Here is a 22,787-nt window from a genome sequence, read left to right as displayed (position 1 = left end):
TTCTTAGGTTCAGTTGCCAAATTCCATGATGGTGTTATTCTTAGCATATTCTTCATTTTTTGGCCAATTTCATCATTATTATTCTTATAAAGTATATTCTAATAAAAAAGCGTGTACTTGTTTGCTGAAATTGTGTTATTTAGCGTCGAAGTTACCTCATTCGATTTTTGATGGCTGAGCACGAGTTGTAGAAGGTGGAGTGTTGAAATCATCGTGCTTTCTGGAATCATTTGTTCCTCTGTTACTGCCTGAAAAAAGTTTCCGAGAAGTTATTTAGAGTTTCGAAAGACAGACACGATAGGAACAGTTACGACCTCTGACCTCGACAAAATGAAATTATATGTCTATAGTGTTTCATCGTTACTCTTGTATGTAAACTTATCCTTCTTTTCGGATTGAAACAAACAAACAAACAAAGTCAGAGATCCACCTGTACAGACACATGTCCGAACAGGGGGGGGCACGCAGTTACCACAAGACATGATGTGTAGTAAGTGCTTTTTCAACACTTTTTTTCAGGACCACCACCCTTTGCAGTTACTACACTTTTCAGAAAAGATTTCCAGGTACCACCCCTGTTTTTGAGTGATATCATCAAAAAAATGCTCGAAATTACCCTAAATTGCGATTATTTTTCAACCTAAAGCCATTTTTGTGCTAGATTTTCTTTTAATTTACTTGGTTAACACCTGTTGAGAACATTTTAATGATAATTAGGGAAAGCATAATTTCAAAGTTGGGTCTGAGAAAAATTTCAAATTTTTTTTCGTCCATTTATAACAAAAATATTTTTTTTACCAAAGAATTTTTTCACAAAAAAATTCATTTTTTGTGAAAAATTTTGAAAGTTCTTTAAAAAGAATTAAAATATAAGCACTTACTACACCAAAAGTGCTAGTTTTAGTGTTTGGCACCACCCCCAAACAGCAGTTACTACACTGTGGTAGTAACTGTTTTCATAACTTCTGAATACAGTACCACCACGGTAGTAAGTGTCATACTGTCTTGTAGTAACTGCGTGCCCCCCCCCCCTGGTCCGAAAGTTAAGCTGAAGGAAAAAAAATTCGATATAAGAGAGTTTAATAGCTTTCAAATAATGATTTGAGGTAAACAACCCCGCTGTCAAAGAGTGGGCCATCATTTATTTTTTACCTTATAGATGATGAAAATCAATATTTGATGCAGTTGTTTATCTTCGAGAACTCTACAAAATGTAAAATGACGGGGAAGAATATGATTTCACACACAATATATACTCACTCGGACAATTTAATCGAATTATCGTGTCACTCAAGCTTGAAATATCTGTCTAATTTTTCGCCACCCTCGCTAATGGACTCTACGAATATCCTGCGGAGCTTCGCATATTCTCCCAGATTTTAGAAGGTGTAACTAGCGTTGATTAATCAATACAGATTGCGTCAGTTTTTATTCCAGATACGTAATGCATATTTTTCAATTTCACAAATTTTGGTTTTGGAGGTAGGAAGGAATATCTGACCTGAACATTTTCTTCATTGAAGGATGAACATCACTTGGTTTGCGTAACGGTGGCCAAGCATTGCCAGTTGTGGATAAGCCTTTTTGCTGGATACTGAAAAAAATGTATGTAAATCTCTATAATTCGATCACGTTAGTGAATTTTATTCGAGTTAGAGAGAGATTGAAATAAAAGATAGGAAAACTTTCCATCTGAGGGGGGACTAGTTTTACTTCGAATTACAGAAAGATTTAAAAGAGAATTCAACGTATCAATAATAATTAACAATTGTTACCAGCCGTACGTTCTACAGTTAGCACTCAATTATTCGAACTCTAACGGGGAGTCTAATTCTAAGATTCGAATTATAGAGAATATTTTACGGGAGTTGGCCTTTGAGGAGAGCCAAGATATTAGTTTATTTATGGAAAGATTGGAGTAACAGAAGTTTGAATTAGTTCGAGTCCACCAAGCGACCGTGACATTCTTACTGGTTATTGTAATTATCCAAGGCTTTCTGTTGATCCGACTTTTTATAAATCCGTTGTTTGAGGTGATTCAAGTCAAATTCCTCCTCCCATATGCAATCTTGATAGATAAAAAATTTTCATGAAATTAGAAGTTGTTTTCCTCCCAAATGCAATCTTGACGGAAATAAAAATTTCATGAAATTAGAAGTTTTTTTCCTCCCAAATGCAATCTTGACGGAAATGAAATTTTCATGAAATTAGAAGTTGTTTTCCTTCCATATGCAATCTTGACGGAAATGAAATTTTCATGAAATTAGAAGTTATTTCCTCCCAAATGCAATCTTGACGGAAATAAAAATTTCATGAAATTAGAAGTTTTTTTCCTCCCAAATGCAATCTTGACGGAAATGAAATTTTCATGAAATTAGAAGTTGTTTTCCTTCCAAATGCAATCTTGACGGAAATGAAATTTTCATGAAATTAGAAGTTGTTTTCCTCCCAAATGCAATCTTGACGGAAATAAAAAATTTCATGAAATTAGAAGTTGTTTTCCTCCCATATGCAATCTTGACGGAAATAAATATTTTCATGAAATTAGAAGTTGTTTTCCTCCAGAATGCAATCTTGACGGAAATAAAAAATTTTCATGAAATTAGAAGTTGTTTTCCTCCCATATGCAATCTTGACGGAAATGAAATTTTCATGAAATTAGAAGTTGTTTTCCTCCCAAATGCAATCTTGACGGAAATAAAAAATTTCATGAAATTAGAAGTTGTTTTATAGTCAGTAAACGAGGATTAAGACAATTAATAAGATTTATTTAAGATTTTCTAAGAATGTTTTAATAGGTACACCTTCTTCATTTCAGAACTTAAAACTTTTCTTAGCTATCCCTGAGAGAATAAGTTCTGATTGTTCCTAATTTGTCCTTAGAAATAGGACAACAAAATGGAGCCTCGTGTTCTGATAAATTCTATAAGAACGTCTTTTCAAGAGGTGTGTACAAAAAGAGTGAAATAAAAAACACTTTGTCAATGGCAGAAGGTGAGACTGCTGTTCAGACTTCTGGATATATAAAAATGTAATTACAAAACAACTTCGAGTGAACTTACCTTTCAGAGTGTACATTCCTTGTTGCATTGCAAAGGATTCGACAGCCGGCGATTTGTAATTCGAAACAGATTTCAAAACATTATCGAAATGTTTGTTGATTGATTGTGTATCTCCTGGGCGAGTCGGAACCTGTTAGTTTTTCCATCGAAGTTAAGGAGGCATATTCCGGTAAAATCTTATCTACGTGGTCGATAATATAGATCATTCGTTGCTAGTTTCTGGATTATAATGTTACCCTTTTAAAAATAACCCTTCGTCAAGAAATTGACGTAAGAAAAGACCACACAGTAAAAAGAAGAAAAATACCGATCATTAGAAGACCATCAATCTTCAATTACATTTTTTTCATTCCTTTATCTTTTTCAAAATAAAACTCACTCTTATTTATCTTTCCAACTGCTTTATGTATGACTTTATTGAGATTATGTGTAGACGATGTTATTGTCCCTTACAGGGATAAAAAAACTTAGAAAAAAATATGCGCAAAGTTCACAGCCGATAATAACATTGATCGGATGAAAAATGTCCACGGTAGAGTTTCGAGGATACGTATAGTCTAAAATCGCCGACTTTATCGGCTGTAAGCTCGCTTAACAGGAAACCCCGTTCACGATTTTCCCTACGGTTTACAATCAGTGACAAAATATGTGGTAATTTCTAGAAAAATCTCTTTCCCCCCTATAATATCAGTGTTGATGTCAGCTTATTTTTCTGGGTCTGGTGGCAGTCTTCTCACCCATCAACATTGATACTAGGGTGGAAGGGAATTCTTGCCACAATGTTTACTAACAGATTGTAAAGCTTATTACAAAGGCAGTGAGTTTATTTTAGACTAAAAGCGTTGCTAGTCTAGCAGTGAAATAAACTTACGATCTTTTTGAAAACTCTACATTCAACAGAAGTTTTATTACAGTATCTAAGAAGCTTGTGGGAGTTTGTTTCGTGAGTCTTTAGTCATTTTTTGCATCACTACAGCCCTTGCGAACTCTACGGTGTTGATTTCCGGTCTAAACAAAGCCACATAAACTCTATGAAAATAACAAAAAGCCAGCATAATATTCATGTTCAAAGCAATGGCAAAAAAATAGAAAAGTTCTCGTTTTAAAGGGTCTTTCTGGAAAGTTACCGTAGGGTAGAGAACAAGAAAACTAGCAATGGCCATGAAGTTTCCATATACAATGGGCATGGTTTCTTTAAACGCACCTGGTAGACGGCGTCCTCGAAAAGCTTGGATGAAACATGTGATATGCATTAAAAGAGCGAATCCGATTAAAACATGCATCTTTGCAGTACTATCGCAATGGGAAGATCTCGTCAAAGTCTTTTCGTTCCTAACCGTTTGAATCCTGATAGGATTTTTCAACACCATTATGGCAAGGATAAAATTGTTAATAATCACAACCACCAATATGGAGAAAAACTCGACTGCTTTTGACTTTCGTATTTCCGATCTCGTCATTTTGATGTTGGACTGGAAAACAGTTAACACTCGCTGTGCTCTGAGTAAAACCACTGAAACGATGAGATTGTAAGATACAGAGAGCACCATTAAACGGCAATAACATTTAAATTGGGTTGGCGCACCGTAATAAACAGAGATCAACAATATAAAATTACCAGCAATGATACATAGATGTACAATCGTTAAGTTGAACCCCGCTGCTTTCATCGTTGGTGTAACCCGGTACTTCACAAACGCGATTAGGACAATGACACAAGAAAACATACCAACAACAGTTAAGGAAATACAGAAGACGGCGATCGACATCTCCGTAGAAACCGTCCTGTTAACGTAAGGATCATAGCACGAGTCCTTGTTTGCGTTGGCTACATAAAAACCAGGACATTGTTGACAAGAGAAATTACCTCTTTCATTTTTATAGAAATTGATTGCACAGGGTTGACAAGTCCAACCATACGATTCGTTCCATTGAGTAGTGTGGTTGTCCAACTTGGTGTAGATGTATTCCATACCAGGTTGGCAATGGACTGGAGTACATTTCCCAGAGGCCAGATTTTCTATAAGATCATTTGGAATCTTTGAGAGTTTGTATAATGATTGGCCAAATGTGGATTTCCATTCTGTGGTGTCAATATCATAAGATTGATCTCCATCTTGAATATTGACGTAATATTCTGTTTGTTTAAAGAGCTCCAACATACAACCCATAAAATATTTAGAATTTTGTTCACAATGGTTGAACCATATAAACATTAAGATTGCATCTCCGCTAAGCTGGGAAAAATAATTGCTCGTGTAAATATGCTGTAAATATTTGGGGAGTTGGTTTATAGTGTGACTGGCGAACATGGTATCCCTTATTTTAATTGTCAATCGAACCAGAGCGGGAAATACGGCATGCTTCTTGGATAAACTTCTCCTGTAAGATATCATGTTCGGCCAATCTGGCTCTTTGACGATATAACCTTCATCGATGATCAAAGTCTTATTAGTCAATTTGAAAGGTTTAAAAATTTCCTGGACCATCTCTGAAGGATCAGCAAACATCATAATTGTTTTCACTTCAGGACTTTCTTGGATTCTCTTGATCACTTGCTGGAGGTCTTGCCGGTTCATGACTGTTTCTACATTCAAGCACACGGAGAGCTTTTGAAGTATTTCCTGGTACCGTTCGAAGTAAAATTGTTGTAGAGATTCTCGTAGAAGTTTAGTGTGTTTCAACGACACTAAAGTTACATATTTCCAATTAAACTTCTTGACAAGAACTTCTAAATATTTTTCAAACTTTGCTTCAGTAATCATTGAAATATGATGTATGGCGTTCGGGTTGTAAGGTACGTCAACTGTCTTACCAAGTTTCATTATGAAGATTTCTGTCTGTGACAATATGTCTGATATCAGATAAAAAAACGTCGCATTGAGATACGCAAAAACGAATAGAACTGTGGATTTTGTTGTCCGGCGATCTGTGATGTTTTCGGGTCTTTCATCTGTCCGAATGAAGGCTGGATTTAGCAGCAAGTCGTTTGCCAGATACAGCAGTTTATTTATATCATAACAAACATCAAAATATTGATACTTAAAAACACCATTTGTCAGAAAGCCCATTTTTCGGATCAATAACTCACTCATGTGGTCGTGAAACCTTGACTTCAAACTAAAGGTTTTTGTTTCGGTGAAGTTGTCATGGTAACAAGAGGACCCAACACCGATGATGTCATAAACCTTGCCATGAATTGACATAAGATTGATAACGATTGTGATTAGCACCCACATTGCAGAATGATAATGACGTATGCCCAAAGATTTAATCGAATATTCTACAGTAAATAACACAAACTCGTGATTTTAAACAATTGTCATTGAACACTTGAACATTCAAAAATCAAAAGCTAGTACGTGCAGAGAATCGTATTTAGGCTTTCAAAATTTCGCCCAAAAGCAATAAAAATGATAATATCAGAAATGGGTTATATCATTGTATAAAATAGAATCCACCTTTTTCGGAAAATGAAAACAAAATGATATGAAATTGAAATATTATAGAAAAAAGAAAATCAATTAAAAATGGGCACAGTTTACTTCTTGGGAGTGCTGGGGTGTACCACTAAGGTTCGGTAAATAGAACCTATGTGAAATTTCTTTTTTTTTTGACGGCGAGTACTCTCAGGTATAATAAACGTGGGAGTACAAATAAACGTGGGGGTTGGAATTTTTTCAGAATTTTAATAAACGTGGGGGTCTTAATAAGCGTGGGGGTTGGAAATTTGATAATTTGTCGAAAATACCCCTAATTATTGGAAGCAAGAAGATGCACATATTTTGAGGGTACCACAACAATAAGTCATACTTTATCACACCTATAAGTATAATTATATTTGTTAAAATTGCTTAACTTGTTTAATTTGTCAGCTGTCTAGCTCAACGTCATTGAAAGCCTGCAGAAAATACTTACTCTCCATTTTGAAAAATACTTGATAAGAAATTTCTGAATTTTAATAAACGTGGGAATTCCTAATAAGGTCCGTGGGGGTTGAAAAACTTTCGAAAATTAATAAGCGTGTGGGCACGTTTATTATGCACCTGCATAGGCGTAGCGAGATACCCTGCAAAATTTATGAGGGAGCGTCTACGTTTATGACATATTCATCATCTTTTGATAAAACAAAGACAATAATTACAGTGTTGTAAAAACCGCTCTCATTCAGGTCCTGAGAGTAAAGTCTCTAGATTTTCTAAAAGCTTTCTACTATCGAGAGTTATTTTGAATTTTGTGCTTTTGCGAGCCTACTTGGGATTTGCGGAGGCGAGAAAGTAACCCCTTTCCTGGGTATAATTAGCGAGTTTTTATATTTGTGTTTTTCTGCAACGAAGACCGTGAGTGTCTGATTGATCTAGGTCCTGATCAGCTAAGCACGGCGGTAACAAATACATAACTTTTACCGTCCTCAATTTTGCGGGTCAGAATTGTAGGTTTTCCAAATCGCTCCAGTCACTCCACTGTCCTCAAAAGTTCAAACATATAAATTCGCTTTTGTATTATCTGTTTTAGACGCCTACTCGAAGTGGTGACATTTTGAAAGAAATTATTCAATTATCCCCCTAAACTCGATCCAATCCTTTTTTGACACCTCTTTCTATTGTCTCAGTCTATGGGTGCGAAAAATGCCCGCGCGGCAATTGGCGATTACGGTCGAAAAGGTTTATTACTAATAGTCGAACGTGCGCAACGCACTGGGCTCAACTTCAGTGGCTTCAAATTATTCATAGGCCCAATTGTAGACCCCCAGGTATTTACCCAATGAACAAGTGTGCCAAATTTCAACCAAATCCGACCATTTTGGAGGGCTGTAGGCTGCTTCAAAGCTTTAGCCTCGTTTTGGCAAAAAAACTCGTCCCCAGGCCCCAAAAATCTAAATTTTTGAAAAATGCAAAAAGCACCCCCATATATTCACCCAAGGAACAAGTGTGCAAAATTTAAGCCAGATCGAACAATTTTTGAAGTCTCCAGGCTGCCCCAAAATTTTAGCCTCGTTTTGGCGAAAAACTCGTCCCCAGGCCCCAAAAATCTAATTTTTTGAAAAATGAAAAAAAAAACCCCAGATATTCACCCAAGGAACAAGTGTGCCAAATTTCAGCCAAATAGAACAATTTTTGAAGTCTCCAGACTGTCACAAAGTTTTAGCCTCGTTTTGGCGAAAACTCGTCTCCAGGCCCCAAAAATCAAAATTTTCAAAAAATGAAAAAAATACCCCCAGGTATTCACCCAAGGAACAAGTGTGCCAAATTTCAGCCAAATCCAAGCATTTTTGAAGTCTACAGGCTGCCCTAAAGTTTTAGCCTCGTTTTGGCGAAAAACACGTCTCCAGGCCCCAAAAATCAAAATTTTCAAAAAATGAAAAAAACACCCCCAGATATTCACCCAAGGAACAAGTGTGCCAAATTTCAGCCAAATCCAAGCATTTTTGAAGTCTCCAGGCTGCCCTAAAGTTTTAGCCTCGTTTTGGCGAAAAACTCGTCTCCAGGCCCCAAAAATCAAAATTTTCAAAAAATAAAAAAAACACCCCCAGATACTCACCCAAGGAACAAGTGTGCCAAATTTCAGCCAAATCCAAGCATTTTTGAAGTCTCCAGGCTGCCCTAAAGTTTTTGTGACAGACAGACAGACACACACACAGACATTGTCAGATTGTAGCTCAACTGAAGTTGAGAATACTACATCCAACCTTAAGTTTGGTAATACCAATGAAAAGGATACATAATCCAGCAACTGGCTGTGCGTTTTGTCAGAAACAGATAAATTAGCGATGATGTCTTTTCGCATTACCTCCTCTTCAGAAATTCCTAATAAAGTTAAAAACAATTATGATAATCATTTTGTCAAATTGATAATTCAAATTTGCTTGGAAATTGTCAAGCTGATGGATTTCATACGAGCAACATATCAAGAAATAAAGAACTAACTTATAATTGCTACACGGTGCTTCATGCTGGTGCAATATTCAGGTAATGCAGGTGTATTGTAGATTTTGTTACAAATATCAAAGAAACTTATTATTCATGAGGCTTTAGGGTTGTTCAGTAGACTCGGTTGGACCAAATTTAGAGCCTTGTGAATTACAATACAAATGAGACGAGACGAGACATAACAAACATGTATTTACTAAGAAGTACCAGTGACGGATCTACATCTACAAACGAAAGTCTTTTCTTTCAAGAAGAACAATCAACACCCCCTTCTCACAGACCCAGTAGGATTTTTTCAGCAAGTGGGGATAAAAATAACTGACTGAAACTCGATGGGGATTGATATTCCCATATTTTTTTGGCTGGGGATTTCAATTCTTTTGTTTTCAAGTCAGAAAACTCAGTGGGGATGGAAAGAAAAGCATCATACTTTGCAGTAAAGATTGGTTTACTTGATTATTTTCAGTGAGGACAAAAATTGGAGAATAATTATCCACCGGGGGACAATATTTTGGACAATTTTTCCAGTGTGAAGGGTTCCCAGTGGGTCTGTGAGAAGGTGCGTGTAATCAGCCTTTTCTTTCAAGAAGAAGAATCAAGGTACCTGTATAAATGTGATGAGTCAGCAATAATAAGATGGTGTTCAAGAAAGCGTCCACCAACAACAATGATTTCTCATCATCTTCTTCACATTCACCAAACTGGAACCAATCTCTGATACAAAACCTACAAAAAAGTGTTTGACTTATTGAATATATTTAGAAGTACAATCTACTTTCGCTACTCCGAAATTCTACTATTCGAATCTGTCTATATAACTCGAACAAATCACATTACCCCTTCGGGTTCGAACTAGAGAGAATCAACTGTATATTTCTAGACTTCAAATATAAGAGAAGAAAACAAAACACTTCAACTTTTCAGTTGAAATAAACATTCCATCTTACTCTTCTAATTCAAAACATACATACTTAATGATCTAGAGATACAGTAGACTCTCTCTAATTCGAACTTGTATTATTCGAATCTTTCTATAATTCGAACAAATTAGATTAGTTCGAATCTAATATAAACATTCCATTATGCTGTTGTCTTCTAATTCAATTAACATACATTATGTCAGTAATCTTCACTATTACATGTAGTAGTGTGAAATTTTGGATAAAGATCAAAATATTCAGCTCACCGATCAATCAGCAGATCCATGATATAACTTGGTGGTAAAACCACCATCCCCATCTAAGAAAGTGAGATGGTGAAAATCTCAAAATCAATATAACTAGCAAGTAGCTGTCGCTATGAATGCCCCGCCGATAGCAGATATTATAGCCCAGAGGAACTTAGTCATGAAGAGAGCAAGGGAATCATAATCAGACTATAAATTGGTGAAATGAGTCTTCATAAAAAGTGCTCAATGTTACTAGAGCTGTTTAAAGTTAAGAAGCACGAGCCGATGCGGTTAAAATTTTCTCAGTAAGATCCATACATAACGAAAGTGTCAATCCAAAAAAAAACATGTTTAATCTACCCTTTCTGATGCAAAGTGACTTAAATTAAAACCATTACAGGTTTCGCAACATATTAAGAACTAGAATGATATCAAAGTTGATTTTCTTCAATCACAAGATAAAAATCTAATAAAAATCCCTTTTGAAAACCCAAACATAAGAATGTGTACTGTGAAACTGAAAGTGCTTCCCTTTCATAAAGAATATACATAATGCAGATTAAAAGGTGAATTTGAAAATGAAATTGAATATAATTTCAGTCATTTGATTTGAAATTTAAAAAGTAAGTAACTTTGGACTGGTGGCATACTGTAGATATAATTTATTTGTATCAAAAGTTACTGAAAATTATCTGAAAAACTTTAACAATCTTTATACGTGTTTCTGCAAAAAGTTTTCAGTAAGAATAAAATTTCTTCATGGTTACTAAAGATATGAATTTGATAGTTGCTCTCAAAATTGCCAGGGGAATTTTCAGATACCGTGTCCTGTTGTAACCACCGTCAACATGGTTAAAAACTTTTCACTTCACAGGTAGGTACAACATTGTGTTTGTATTTTATTGGACGTCTGGTTTTAAAAAGTCAAAAAGTTTGTTCAGATTTGATTTGAGCAAAGTATACTCCTGCGTTCAACATCAATGCGGTACAATGTGCCGTGGGGGTATTAGTAGAGAGAGTGTTCGAGTCTGTTCATAATATGAGGCTGAAAATCTTCGGCGTACATTACATATCGAAGTACCGTTCTGACACAGTGACATAAACAGCATTTTCAAAGTTTGCTTTTTAAGCTTCAATATTGGCGTAAAGAATTATTCACAAAATAGCATCAAATACTTCATAATCCATCGTTTTCGGCTTTTTTTCCGCTTCTGTTTACATTTTTCTGCTCGCTGCTTCCCATGCACAACCATTTTTTTTGCTGTAACACTGTGCTTCAAATGTCCACGAGAATGAATCAGTTCATGTTAGTCATAGTATATTTTCATTGGCATGTCTCACTCACTAAACCTTTTGTAAGAAACTCGATGTTGGTACCAGTTTTTTGGCACGTTTTGGCGCAAGGCTTACTCTTTGAAAAATTACTTTCGGCGCATGCAATATCCATATAATTATAGGGTACTCTGGGTTTTTTTGTCTTTCCACCAAAAATTTCAATTTAATTTCCTTCAAAATGAAATCACTATATAGGTAAACAATATGAATTAACGGTCAATTTCCCTTTTGTCTATGCCTTTATAATATCAGCAGGGTTTCGTTAGAGCAGCGCATAACACTCTGTCTGTGTGTGTGTGTAACAAACTGTCATTGAAGATGTCCATCGTCCATTCTGACAATTGTATAAGGTTTGATCTAATATCAGTAGTTTGATAGTTATTCATTCAGTAGCAAACAATGTCCCTCAAGTAAATCCAGTTGAGCAACTACGTTAAAAAGATATTAACCAAGCAAAAATAAAATCTTGTGTGCTGTTTGTTGTTTGTGAAACCAAGCTTTTAGCTGTGTGGACTGGCAGTGCAGACGGGAAGCTACCTTCTCTGTCCGTGCATAGCTAGGAAATCAATACAAGTAGCAGCAAAAGAGATATCGCGCGCGAACATTTTTTAACCGCGCGCGGCCCGCTCAGAATCGGACGAAACATGAATATGAATATTTTTCTGGCGAGCAGGTCCGCTACGTGAAGCAACAAAAGCCCCTGCGGGGCAAAAACACTGGTCTGGTATTGTTAAACGATGGAGCTTTCGTACCGAAATCGATTTATTTTGCAAACTTTTCGATCATGTGATTAGAAAATAGACCAATCCCAAGAGAAGATTTTGGTAACGTGATCAAAAAGTATGCAAATCGCAACTTGTCTTTGTTTTTAACAAAAGGAAATTAAACAAAAAGCTAAAACAATACATTGCCATACCAGTGTTTTTATAATGACTATGGTGAAAATAACGGAGTGAACTACATAGAATTCCATTGGAGAAACGACAATACCGAGTTTATGTATGTGTATTTTTCTTGGACGGAGACGGTAAGGTTTTACTTTGACTAAATCCTGACCAGCTGAGGAGGACGGTGAAAGTGCTGAACTGCAGGGTATTCCAAATCGCTTCAGTCACTATATCGTCCTCCAAAGTGCAAATACATAAACTCGCTAATATCCAATGAAAGGCAACGGGAAATCTGCTCAATGTAAAGTACTTGAATACAATGACAAACTTAAAATACCTCAAGAAAGTTGGGTACTAATTGACATGACTTTGTGCAACGACACTTTCATGATTAGAAAAAGTAAGGTAGAAATAACATTTAGATCAAACTGTAACAGGATTTACTTGAACAAAGAAAACATCTAGGTCCAACATCGAGTTACAAAAATAGGACTGCATGTAGGATTGCGCTTGACATTTGATCTGGTGTCCATTGTAAAGCCAAAAGCCCGAACGAATCTCCTGAAGAGCTGCCTGAAAGAGATCAAAATTGCCTCCTTAGAATCTGAATAAGAGCTGATAAGAGAGGTTTCTTTCTAACGTCCACAAAAGGAATAAACCTATTACTTGGTATCATGATTTAGATGTGGTTTATCATGCTTGGGACTTACCAGAGTGGAAACTAAATAGTTCAATCCAGACTTGGCAATGCTTTGTGGTAAAATTTTGGTCACTTCCTCATCGAATTGGTTGATAGCCTGCAAATAAGAAGAAATCAATAATTTTGAAAAATCATTAATCAAATTTGTAATGTTTCCTTTTTAAAAATGGGATAGAACTAAAAGAGATAAGATAAGATAAGAATTTATTTATTCCATTTTGCACTTACCAAGCTGGCAAACAAAGCAAAATATCGATGCAAAGATAAATGGAAGGTGAACGATGGCTTCTTCAACTGAAATATGAAAGTCATAAATTTATCAGGTAATCATCAGTATTAAAAAGCAAACCTTCTTAGGTTTAAAAGTTCTTATCTAAAGCTCTTTGTAAACATCGGATATCTTAAACAGAAACAACATTACTAGGGCTAGGTTGAGTACCGTACCGATTTATCACTAGAGATAAAATAAAATTCTTACCACTTTAAAAAGATTGGGCTCTAGCTTACAACAACAACATAGTATAATGGCGTCGTGGTATCACTCTACCATGGCGAAATCAAAACCCTCTTATATTATACAGTGACAGTGATGGTAGTGATTGCAGTACAAGTTATAACAACAAAGAGAACTTACACTTTGAGGAACAAAGGAATACCAACTGATCAACGTGGCAGCAGAGACCTCTAACATTTTTGAAACATGAACTCTTTCATTCTAGAAGAAAAAAACAAGAACGTAGAACGTAGAGTTAGAGTATCCATTCATAGTTTGTCCATTTGTAAAATGCATTTGCTCTGCTTAAAATTCGTCTTTTTCATAAGGTGTACCTTCTTTAAAAATATTATTATTTTTCGTACCTTTCAAAAGCCTTTAAAAGGTGAATGAAGCTCTCAAAAAGTTCCAAGAAGAAAGATACTTGATAGAAATGAGAAGCTTTATATAAAATTCACTATTGTTCCCTTCTACACCTCTCATTCGGTCATTTAAGGCTTCTTCTATATAAGAAAAGTTTTACCATCTTCTGAACAGAGCGATACACTTCCCACATGACAGCAGCCACTGACTCGAATTCAATTGAAAACGCAGCATAATAAGTTTTGGATTCCAGTTCTACATGAGTAAGCAACTGCATGTGGTTGATATTCATCCCTGTGACAAAAAGTTAGTGTCATAATGTGTCACAGTATAAAACACCAAGTTAAGTGTAAAAATATGTTGTATGTGTGTATACGACGCAAAAAATAAAATATAACGCAACGTAACTATCGCTAATAAAAAGGTTTCATCGGTTTTTAAATGACAGTACAGGTTTACTTGTAAGTTGTCATCATTTTGAAACAAATAATAAAGAGGATTTTTGGATTTCTGGTTAGTCTAGTCACATCAAAAAATTTCTCAAACAAACCTGTTAAAAGGCTGACGAAGCGCATCCACCAGTTCAAACAATCCCCAGTTTCTAAGAAGACTTTTGCAACACTTTGATGGGACAGAAGATTTGTCAAATCACTTGCAATGGGCCAATAACAATGCCCGCTAAGAATTTTGTTGTCACAATTCACTGCCATTATGCTTGTCTCATTACCTGTGGTAGAAGATTAATCTTTGTTCACTTGAAGACATTAGTAGAGAACAATTTTATTTTATTTCAAAACCACGCGAGAAATTCAAAATCCAAATTTGGCCAAAATCCTTGGGAAAATGAAAGAAATTTGGCGAAAAAGAGGAGAAATTTTATCTATGCGAAAATTAATCCACTTAAAAGGTAGTATAAAAAGTAAAAAGCCAAACAGAACATGAGTGTACAAAAATAATATACCATTAACTTCCAATGAATAGTTGTCCAAACACTCTCCAACCATTTTGCTGAGCACGAAAATGATTTTGAACAACAAGTTCTCTTCTTTGACCATTTTGAAAGCGAGTTGTTCATTGCTGAAGAGCTGAACACTGACATGCACCATATGGTTGGAAAGTAGATCAGGGTTTGTTGATGTGGTCAGAGATTTCCCTACGGCTGAATATTGTCGACAAAACAGTCTGGTAAATTGTTCCTAAGAAGTTTCAATGGAATTGAAAATTAACTTACTGATGAAAAGGCTTTTCTAGATTAAGATTATCTGATTAAAAAAAGTTTGAGAGATTAGACACTTTTGGTAATTTTCTAACAAGACCATATTGATGTTATCCAGTTAATAGCTAACAGGAGTATAAAATAATGGAGTAATATAAAGGTTTGAGAAAAGATCAAGGATCAGTCAACAAATTTGGGGTTTCTTACTTTTTTGGCTGATAAATATCCATTGATTCTACCTTTATGACTTTTTAGAGGTAAGTATGAAAAGAAATCCTCAACTTAATCCATCTTTTAAAACTATGCAATCAATGGAGGTCGGTTTGCGTAAAAGTGGACATGGAGACGGTTTGACCCACAGGGATTATAAGAGTGCTTCAATTTGTTGGTTTTTTGTTTTTATATGTTGCTGTTAATATACAAAATCTCACTGTAAAATTTTTTCACCAGAATTTGTACCAATCTGGAAATATCGCGTTACGTACGGGACATTTTACGTTACGTACGGGACGGTTTTGAGAAAATTCTAATTTTAAAGCTTTAATTGTAACATAATCCTTGTGTTGTATGGCATCTTTTGTTGGATCATCCAATGAAGGATAGGTTGAAGTAAAATTTTTTGCCTTGTTTTTATTTATAAGTGCTAGTGGGAGAAATGGGCAGAGATTTTACTTCACGGTTGAGCTTTTATGTCCCGTACGTAACAGTTTGGTTGAATGAACTGGTATAATCTTTTGTGAAACCATTATGACAAATAATTTACATAGATTTCTTAATTGATATCTGTGGATCATAACTAAAATTTAAAATTTGCTGTAAAAACCATAGAAAAAAAGATATTTTAACTGATTTGAGCCTAATTGGAGATGGTTCTACGTGAATGTCCCGTACGTAACACCTATAAAATTGGGCATATCTCGCTGAAAGTTTGGTTTCAAGTTTGTTTTTTTTCAGTTTTTTGTAAGTTTTCCAGATCCCTCTCTAAAAATGATTGCTAAATTCTCTGGGTCTACATCGTTTTTCCAAAAAACTGCTTAGAAATAAAATTTGTCCCGTACGTAACTTTGTCCTGTACGTAACAACAAATTTCTATTAAATACACAGCTGTTTCTAAAACTATATTTTAGTGTTTACTTCCAATTTTATTGAACATATGATGGCTGTTATCAATCACCTACCTTCAAGACAACTTTTTCAGTCAGTTGAGTGATTGAGAGGGTCATTGATAGCTGTGAGGGAGTAATACAATTCAAAAGTTTGCAATACAGAGTCAAATCTATATCTACAGTGTGACCCACTAAACGTAACCTGAGATTTCACTGAAACCCTTTTAGTTTTTTCTCTAGCTGTTTCTCTGACTTTATAAGTTATTGGTTTGAAATTTTAGCTTGACCCTTTTTCATGATATATAGAGCCTAGAGATGTGAGGGAGTGTATGTAGTATTTTGAAAGTTTGTCCCGTACGTAACAACAAAGAACTTATGATTATCAGCATAGTAACATATTCATTTGAGGCTAGATTGCTAACATAAACAAATTATGATAAATCTTATGTTTGTTTTTTAAAGTATAGAATAAAACAAGATAATAATGAAACCAGTCAATCAACGAGTAAGAGAGCATCGACAGCGTATGAAAGATTCATTGGGAGGTGAAGTATTTAAAGAGATGAAAAGAGGAAGGATAGAGAAGATCAGGGAAAAGCAGAAAAAACAACGACTTAAAAATGATGAGGCAAAAGAGGAGTATTGCAAGAAGGAAAGAGCGAGTAAGAGATTACAACAGGCCAGAAAAAGATAAAGTGAGGGACAAGCATGTGAGTTATCAATTTTACAAAGAAATAAACTAATTGGCAAGAAAAAGAGAAAGCGAAATTCTGAAAACATGAGAAAAGAATGGGACACTTTAAAAATTAAAGTTAAGCTTACATACAACAAGAACAGAAGGCTTAAAAGACAGTAGGCAAGCAATGAGAATGAAACCAGTCAGTCTGCAACCCCAGAATCTGTAAACCTTGATACATTAGTCATGAACAGTGTATCACCTCATGGAAAAAGACGCGCCCTGCAAATATTAGCCTTGAGCAATCCTCCATTTAGAAGTCAGTCCGCTTTACGTCTCGATAAGGTGGAAAGTAGGCTCAAAGCCAAAGAAGACGCCCGATCTTTTCTTCACAAGAAGGTCATAATTTCATGAATCAGGACATTAATTCTGTTGTTGTTCCCGATGAAAAGAAATATCTGCGGTACAGATTGTCATCAATAAAAACTTTATGGCATAAGTTTGAAGCGGAAAATTATGACAAGGAAATTTCATATGCTCAATTCTGGCGCTATGTTTCAGAAAATATTATTAAGCCGAAGCCAGAGAACTGGGGTGCATGCTTATTGCATGAACTGCATGAACCCTGAGTTTAAACTATCATGTATAAAAAAAACTTTACCCAATATTAATTTAACAATCGAAGATCTTTCAGAGGTGACAGTCCAGATAGTCAAAACAAATTGGAAGAATTGCACGCTAAAATTAAAGCATGTAAAAAAGAGTTTAAGTACTTGGAGTGGGCAAAAGAAAAAACATCTGGGACAAAGCTTACACTTTACCACACCAACAAAAATTCTTGTTCTGTGAAACTGCTTGTTTTCTTGGAAAAGTTTCAGACTTCCAAGCAATTTTTAAAAATTTTGTTACGTACGGGACACTTTTTGTCACCCCCAGTGGCTTTAAAGACGCTATTTTATACTGAGGATTACTTGACTTTACAGTGTTTTATTGTTTTTTTCTCCTCGTATATAGCTGTAACTATAATTTAATCAGTTTAGGTGTTTCATGTACTTCTATTTTAGAGTTTATCATAGTTAATATGGGGTAGAATAGGATTTTCCGTTAAAAAATTCATAAATATGTTGAAAATTTTTTGCTTATGATTCTTTCTATGTGTAACATTTTATTGAAAATTGATGGCAACCATGTAGTAGGAGTGGAAAATATCAATAAAGGGTATTCCAGGCTTTTTAGAAAAAAATTTTAGTAAATTTTAATGATTGTTACGTACGGGACAATTTTTTAGGTGCTTTCAACATTGAAGTAGCCGCCATTTTCTTTCAGATCAGAATCACGTAGGACTGCTTCGGAATATGAAACTTAAATCCATAAGGTAAAGAAAAAACGTCATTACAATAAAAAATTCAAACAACAGGAAAAAAAAATTTTGACCCTTTTTCATGTCCACTTTTACGCAAACCGACCTGGAACAAACAATAATAACAAACCTTGTATTTTTGATTTGGTAGCATTTGAAGTAAAAGTGTGGCAAGTTGAGTTGGAAATTCAGTTTTCACAAGAACTTCCATCAGATATTGCAGAAAAGTTTGTTTATTATTTTCTTTGATATTGCTTCTAGACAATGTGGGAGATTCCACCTCATTGGGTTTGTACGGTTCACCAAGACCATCACATGTATTCGAAACTGTCATTTCAATAGTATTGGTTTCTGTTGAAATTGAGCGAATGATTTTTCTTCCATTTGATGCTTCACATGAGACCAGACTTGTCACCTCCGAAGAATTACTGCTGATAAGATAATTATCAAAAGTTGCATCCACCGATGAAAGGATCTTCTCACAAAAGATTTCTCGCAGAGCTTCTACTTCACTGATTTTATTGAGGAAGTCAATGATAGGCTCCACATCCAAAGATGAGTCTAAAAGAATAATACAAAGTTCCTTTCACCTTTCAGCATGATTTACAAAGAAGAGATGGTAGAGGTACAATAAGAACAGGGAAAAAGCTGATAAATTGAAAACATTCAAGTAAATTTATCTTGGGAAACCATGGTCGTGCCTTTAAATATCTTGTTCCCTTTAACAAAATTTGGCAATTAACAAAGTGATTTTATTCATAACTTTGTTTAATAACGTTGTTTTTATTATATATTTTCTATGGATTGATTCTATTTTGTATTTAGAAAATGATAAAAACAAAACACAATACCTTCCTCCATTGCTTCATCCTTGTTTTTAGTTTTTTCGTACAAACAAATAATTAGTCGTGGGATGAGAATCTGTGCCACCCATATCAACTTTTCGGGAATTGCTTTCTGCTTTGAGCCTTCAACTTTCCCATGATGATGGCAGAACCTGTGTTAAAAGAAAATAAAGACTTTACTTTGAAATTAGATTACACAAAAGACACAGAGTTATTTTTTTGATTGCATCAATCAGAGTCTTCAGGGCTCTTAAAACCCCAAGAAAAAAGTACCCTCCCTTTTGCCACAGCCAACCTCAGAAAACCCAAATTTTCAAGCCCCTCTTGAACCCCATTTTCTGGAAGCTTCCAAGAAACCGATTACATTACAACCAATCCAAGTTCAAGTAATTGGTCCAAATTAGATTTAATGAATAATGTGAGACAAAAATAGATAAGCTTAGCAGGTAGAGACCATTCAAAAAGAAGGAAAATTCCTTAAAAGCATATTATGTTGGAGAGAGTGTTGCAAATCAGAAAATGTATATACACTTTACATATTTTTTAAAAATATTTTCCAGTTTTTTTTCTAACGATTTGAAAACTTTGTAAAAAAAAATATTGCACTTATTAAGTCACCTTTTCTTGATAGAACTAGAAGAATCAATTTCCTGGACCACCGATGGGTGATGGGAAAAACATAGTTTAACCATTCAAGTATCTCCCTATTCTATACAGGGGAAACAACTTGGAGGAGATAGAGGATAAGTGTTAACTTTGGAATGGAACCTTGGGGTTTTGACCAGTGATAGAATGATATGAATCATTAGACGGAGAAAATTTGTAAAATCTTTATTCAACCATCTCCCACCTGTCTGGTTGGTATTCTACTGACCACAATTAAAACTTAGTAAAATCATGTATAGACTGATTTGATGGTTCAGTTTGACTAAAATTTGTTCCTCAAGGTTGATTTGTCAAATGAAAGAAGCTAGTGACCGAAAGAAATTGGTTTCTTATTTGACTGATGGCGATAGCATGTTCCTATTAGCCTGGAGATTCATGCTATGATTTTCTTATACTCATGGTCAAAATGAATAGCATGGTTAGGGCTGCGGTCTTTGGTCAAATTGACAGCATTTTCAAAAGAGGACAGCCATGTCATCAAGTGATAATAACACTTTCAATGATAATGCCTAATTTAATACCCTTTTTCACATGTTTTTTTACACTTTTGCTTTAAGAACTTTAAGAGCTAATGTTTAATGAGTTTGGAGTTAAAGTCTTCTCAATATAATCTGCAGTGGAGACAAAAAACTTTTGATAGATAGAATTCAATTTAGATAAGGGGTTCTGTGGTCACTAAAAATATACTTCAGAAACTCTTTAATCCTAGACTTCATAAAATCAAACTAATATTTAAAAAATATTTATTCAGTCAGCTTAAAACTTTTCCCAGGTTGACTTGAAAAAGAACTTTTTCTTGTTTTTTTATGGTTTTTAAAGTAAATCAGGGATAAACTTTGGGCTACTGTACATCTTTTGATTAAATAAACTTTTTTTTAAAGATGTTTTCATATTAAATATGTTCTAAGGTCACAGAATTACTTGTGTGAAAATGATAATTATATATAGCACAGTTTTCGCAGAGTTGATTCTTTCTTCATTTTCATTCTTCATTTTCCAAAGTTTTATGATAATATTTCACTCATGAGTATCTTTTCAACAAGCATCAAATATGCGTTTCCCGTTAATTTTATTTGAACAGTTATAGGGGGGATGTTAGGACTAATTTTTTAAGCCCATTTGTCAAAAGTTGCCTTTGGGTATAAAAAGAAGAAAAATTCATGTAAAAACCCTGTGGCACTTTTTTCAAGGTTGCCACGGGTAGGGTGCCACCGCCGCTCAATATTGTAAGGGTGAAAAACACTCTAACTAGAAGTATTAAACTTAAGAAAAACGTCAAAAATTGCGTTTTTAGCAAAATCCTCAAAATTTTGCCAACTGTGAGAAATTACTTTTTGTGACAGTGTTATTCAACCTCATTATATTGACTTTCTTAATCAGCATGAAAATACCTTTCAAATTATTACTATTATTATTATTTATTATTATTATTTTATTTATTTCGATTTTGCTGGTGGAGCGAGGGTGGCACCCTGCCTGTGGCAACCTTTTGAAAAGGGTGCCACAGGATTTTAACATGATTTTTTCTTCTTTTTATACCCAAAGGCAACTTTTGACAAATGGGCTAAGAATTTATGCCATTTTTGCAAAATAACATCCCCCATAACAGTTAGGACTATACTGAGTGAGGGTTTATATTTACGGCATGTGACCACATTTTTAAGCATTGAGATCTTGGAAAAGTGCTTGTCTGTCCTGGCCCAACTCAGGAAAATAATTATAATAATTTCTCAGAGAATATAGAGAATTTCCAGGTATATACCAGGTCTCAGTAAGTTTTCGAGTGGGGCGACGATTTGCACACTTACTTCGGCGCTGCGTATTTGACGTGCGCAAGCCTTTCGCGTGTGATAGGAGCTTTTATAAGTCTGAAATGGCCTTCGCGACTTCGGCGTAGCGGCGAAGAACGTTGCGCTGCGCAAGCCTTTCGCGTGTGATAGGAGCTTTTATAAGTCTGGAATGTCCTTCGCGACTTCGGCGTAGCGGCGAAAACCGTTGCGCTGCGCAAGCCTTTCGCGTGTGATGGGAGCTTTTATAAGTCTGAAATGGCCTTCGCGACTTCGGCGTAGCGGCGAAGAACGTTGCGCTGCGCAAGCCTTTCGCGTGTGATAGGAGCTTTATAAGTCTGAAATGGCCTTCGCGACTTCGGCGTAGCGGCGAAGAACGTTGCGCTGCGCAAGCCTTTCGCGTGTAATAGGAGCTATTATAAGTCTGAAATGGCCTTCGCGACTTCGGCGTAGCGGCGAAGAACGTTGCGCTGCGCAAGCCTTTCGCGTGTGATGGGAGCTTTTATAAGTCTGAAATGGCCTTCGCAACTTCGGCGTAGCGGCGAAGAACGTTGCGCTGCGCAAGCCTTTCGCGTGTGATGGGAGCTTTTATAAGTCTGAAATGGCCTTCGCGACTTCGGCGTAGCGGCGAAAACCGTTGCGCTGCGCAAGCCTTTCGCGTGTGATGGGAGCTTTTATAAGTCTGAAATGGCCTTCGCGACTTCGGCGTAGCGGCGAAGAACGTTGCGCTGCGCAAGCCTTTCGCGTGTGATGGGAGCTTTTATAAGTCTGAAATGGCCTTCCCGGCTTCGGCGTAGCGGTAAAGAATGTTGCACTCACTGACCTTTATATAACCCTGGACCAAGCAATATCTGCCATCTTTGATTTTTTGACCGAAAAAAAAAAATATCTGCCATCTTTGATTGGAGTTTTTTTTGGAATTGGTACCCGAGGAAAAGCCATTGCAATGTTAAAAATTAACATCTAACGCCGCTACATCATAAAATAAATTCGAGGAAAAGTAGACCTAGCGCTCTCGATGCATTTACACCGCTATCGAGTAGTGCCGCCATTAGGGTATCAATTTTCAAAAAACTCCGATCAAAGACTTTGCTTGGCTGGGATTGAGAAGCTTGGTCCAGGGTATATAAAGGTCAGTGTTTGCACTACTTAAGCCTTTCGCGTGTGATAGGAGCTATTATACTATAAAGTCT

General features: G+C 35.6%; 1 protein-coding gene across 1 annotated transcript in view; it reads right to left on the bottom strand.

Annotated features, from left to right (window-relative positions):
- The window catches only part of LOC136816905 (E3 ubiquitin-protein ligase ubr3-like), a 50,677-nt gene that overhangs the window by 22,817 nt on the left and 5,073 nt on the right, over window positions 1-22,787 (bottom strand). The window contains exons 2-18 of the mRNA XM_067073241.1: window positions 19,148-19,293; window positions 18,427-18,857; window positions 14,900-15,134; window positions 14,489-14,665; window positions 14,099-14,232; window positions 13,717-13,797; window positions 13,311-13,376; window positions 13,093-13,179; window positions 12,827-12,955; window positions 10,179-10,231; window positions 9,597-9,718; window positions 8,784-8,869; window positions 3,063-3,192; window positions 1,972-2,068; window positions 1,502-1,594; window positions 1,153-1,204; window positions 156-248 (exon numbers count right to left, since the gene is read on the bottom strand). Coding sequence (XP_066929342.1) covers window positions 156-248; window positions 1,153-1,204; window positions 1,502-1,594; window positions 1,972-2,068; window positions 3,063-3,192; window positions 8,784-8,869; window positions 9,597-9,718; window positions 10,179-10,231; window positions 12,827-12,955; window positions 13,093-13,179; window positions 13,311-13,376; window positions 13,717-13,797; window positions 14,099-14,232; window positions 14,489-14,665; window positions 14,900-15,134; window positions 18,427-18,857; window positions 19,148-19,293 — 2,212 coding nt within the window. The remainder of the gene's footprint in view (window positions 1-155; window positions 249-1,152; window positions 1,205-1,501; window positions 1,595-1,971; window positions 2,069-3,062; window positions 3,193-8,783; window positions 8,870-9,596; window positions 9,719-10,178; window positions 10,232-12,826; window positions 12,956-13,092; window positions 13,180-13,310; window positions 13,377-13,716; window positions 13,798-14,098; window positions 14,233-14,488; window positions 14,666-14,899; window positions 15,135-18,426; window positions 18,858-19,147; window positions 19,294-22,787) is intronic.

Source organism: Clytia hemisphaerica, unplaced genomic scaffold (genome assembly GCF_902728285.1).
Source record: "Clytia hemisphaerica strain Z4C2 unplaced genomic scaffold, Clytia hemisphaerica genome assembly, whole genome shotgun sequence".
Classification (NCBI taxonomy): Eukaryota; Metazoa; Cnidaria; class Hydrozoa; order Leptothecata; family Clytiidae; genus Clytia; species Clytia hemisphaerica.
Note: the sequence above shows the minus strand (reverse complement) of the source record. Positions and strands in the feature narration are given on the sequence as shown.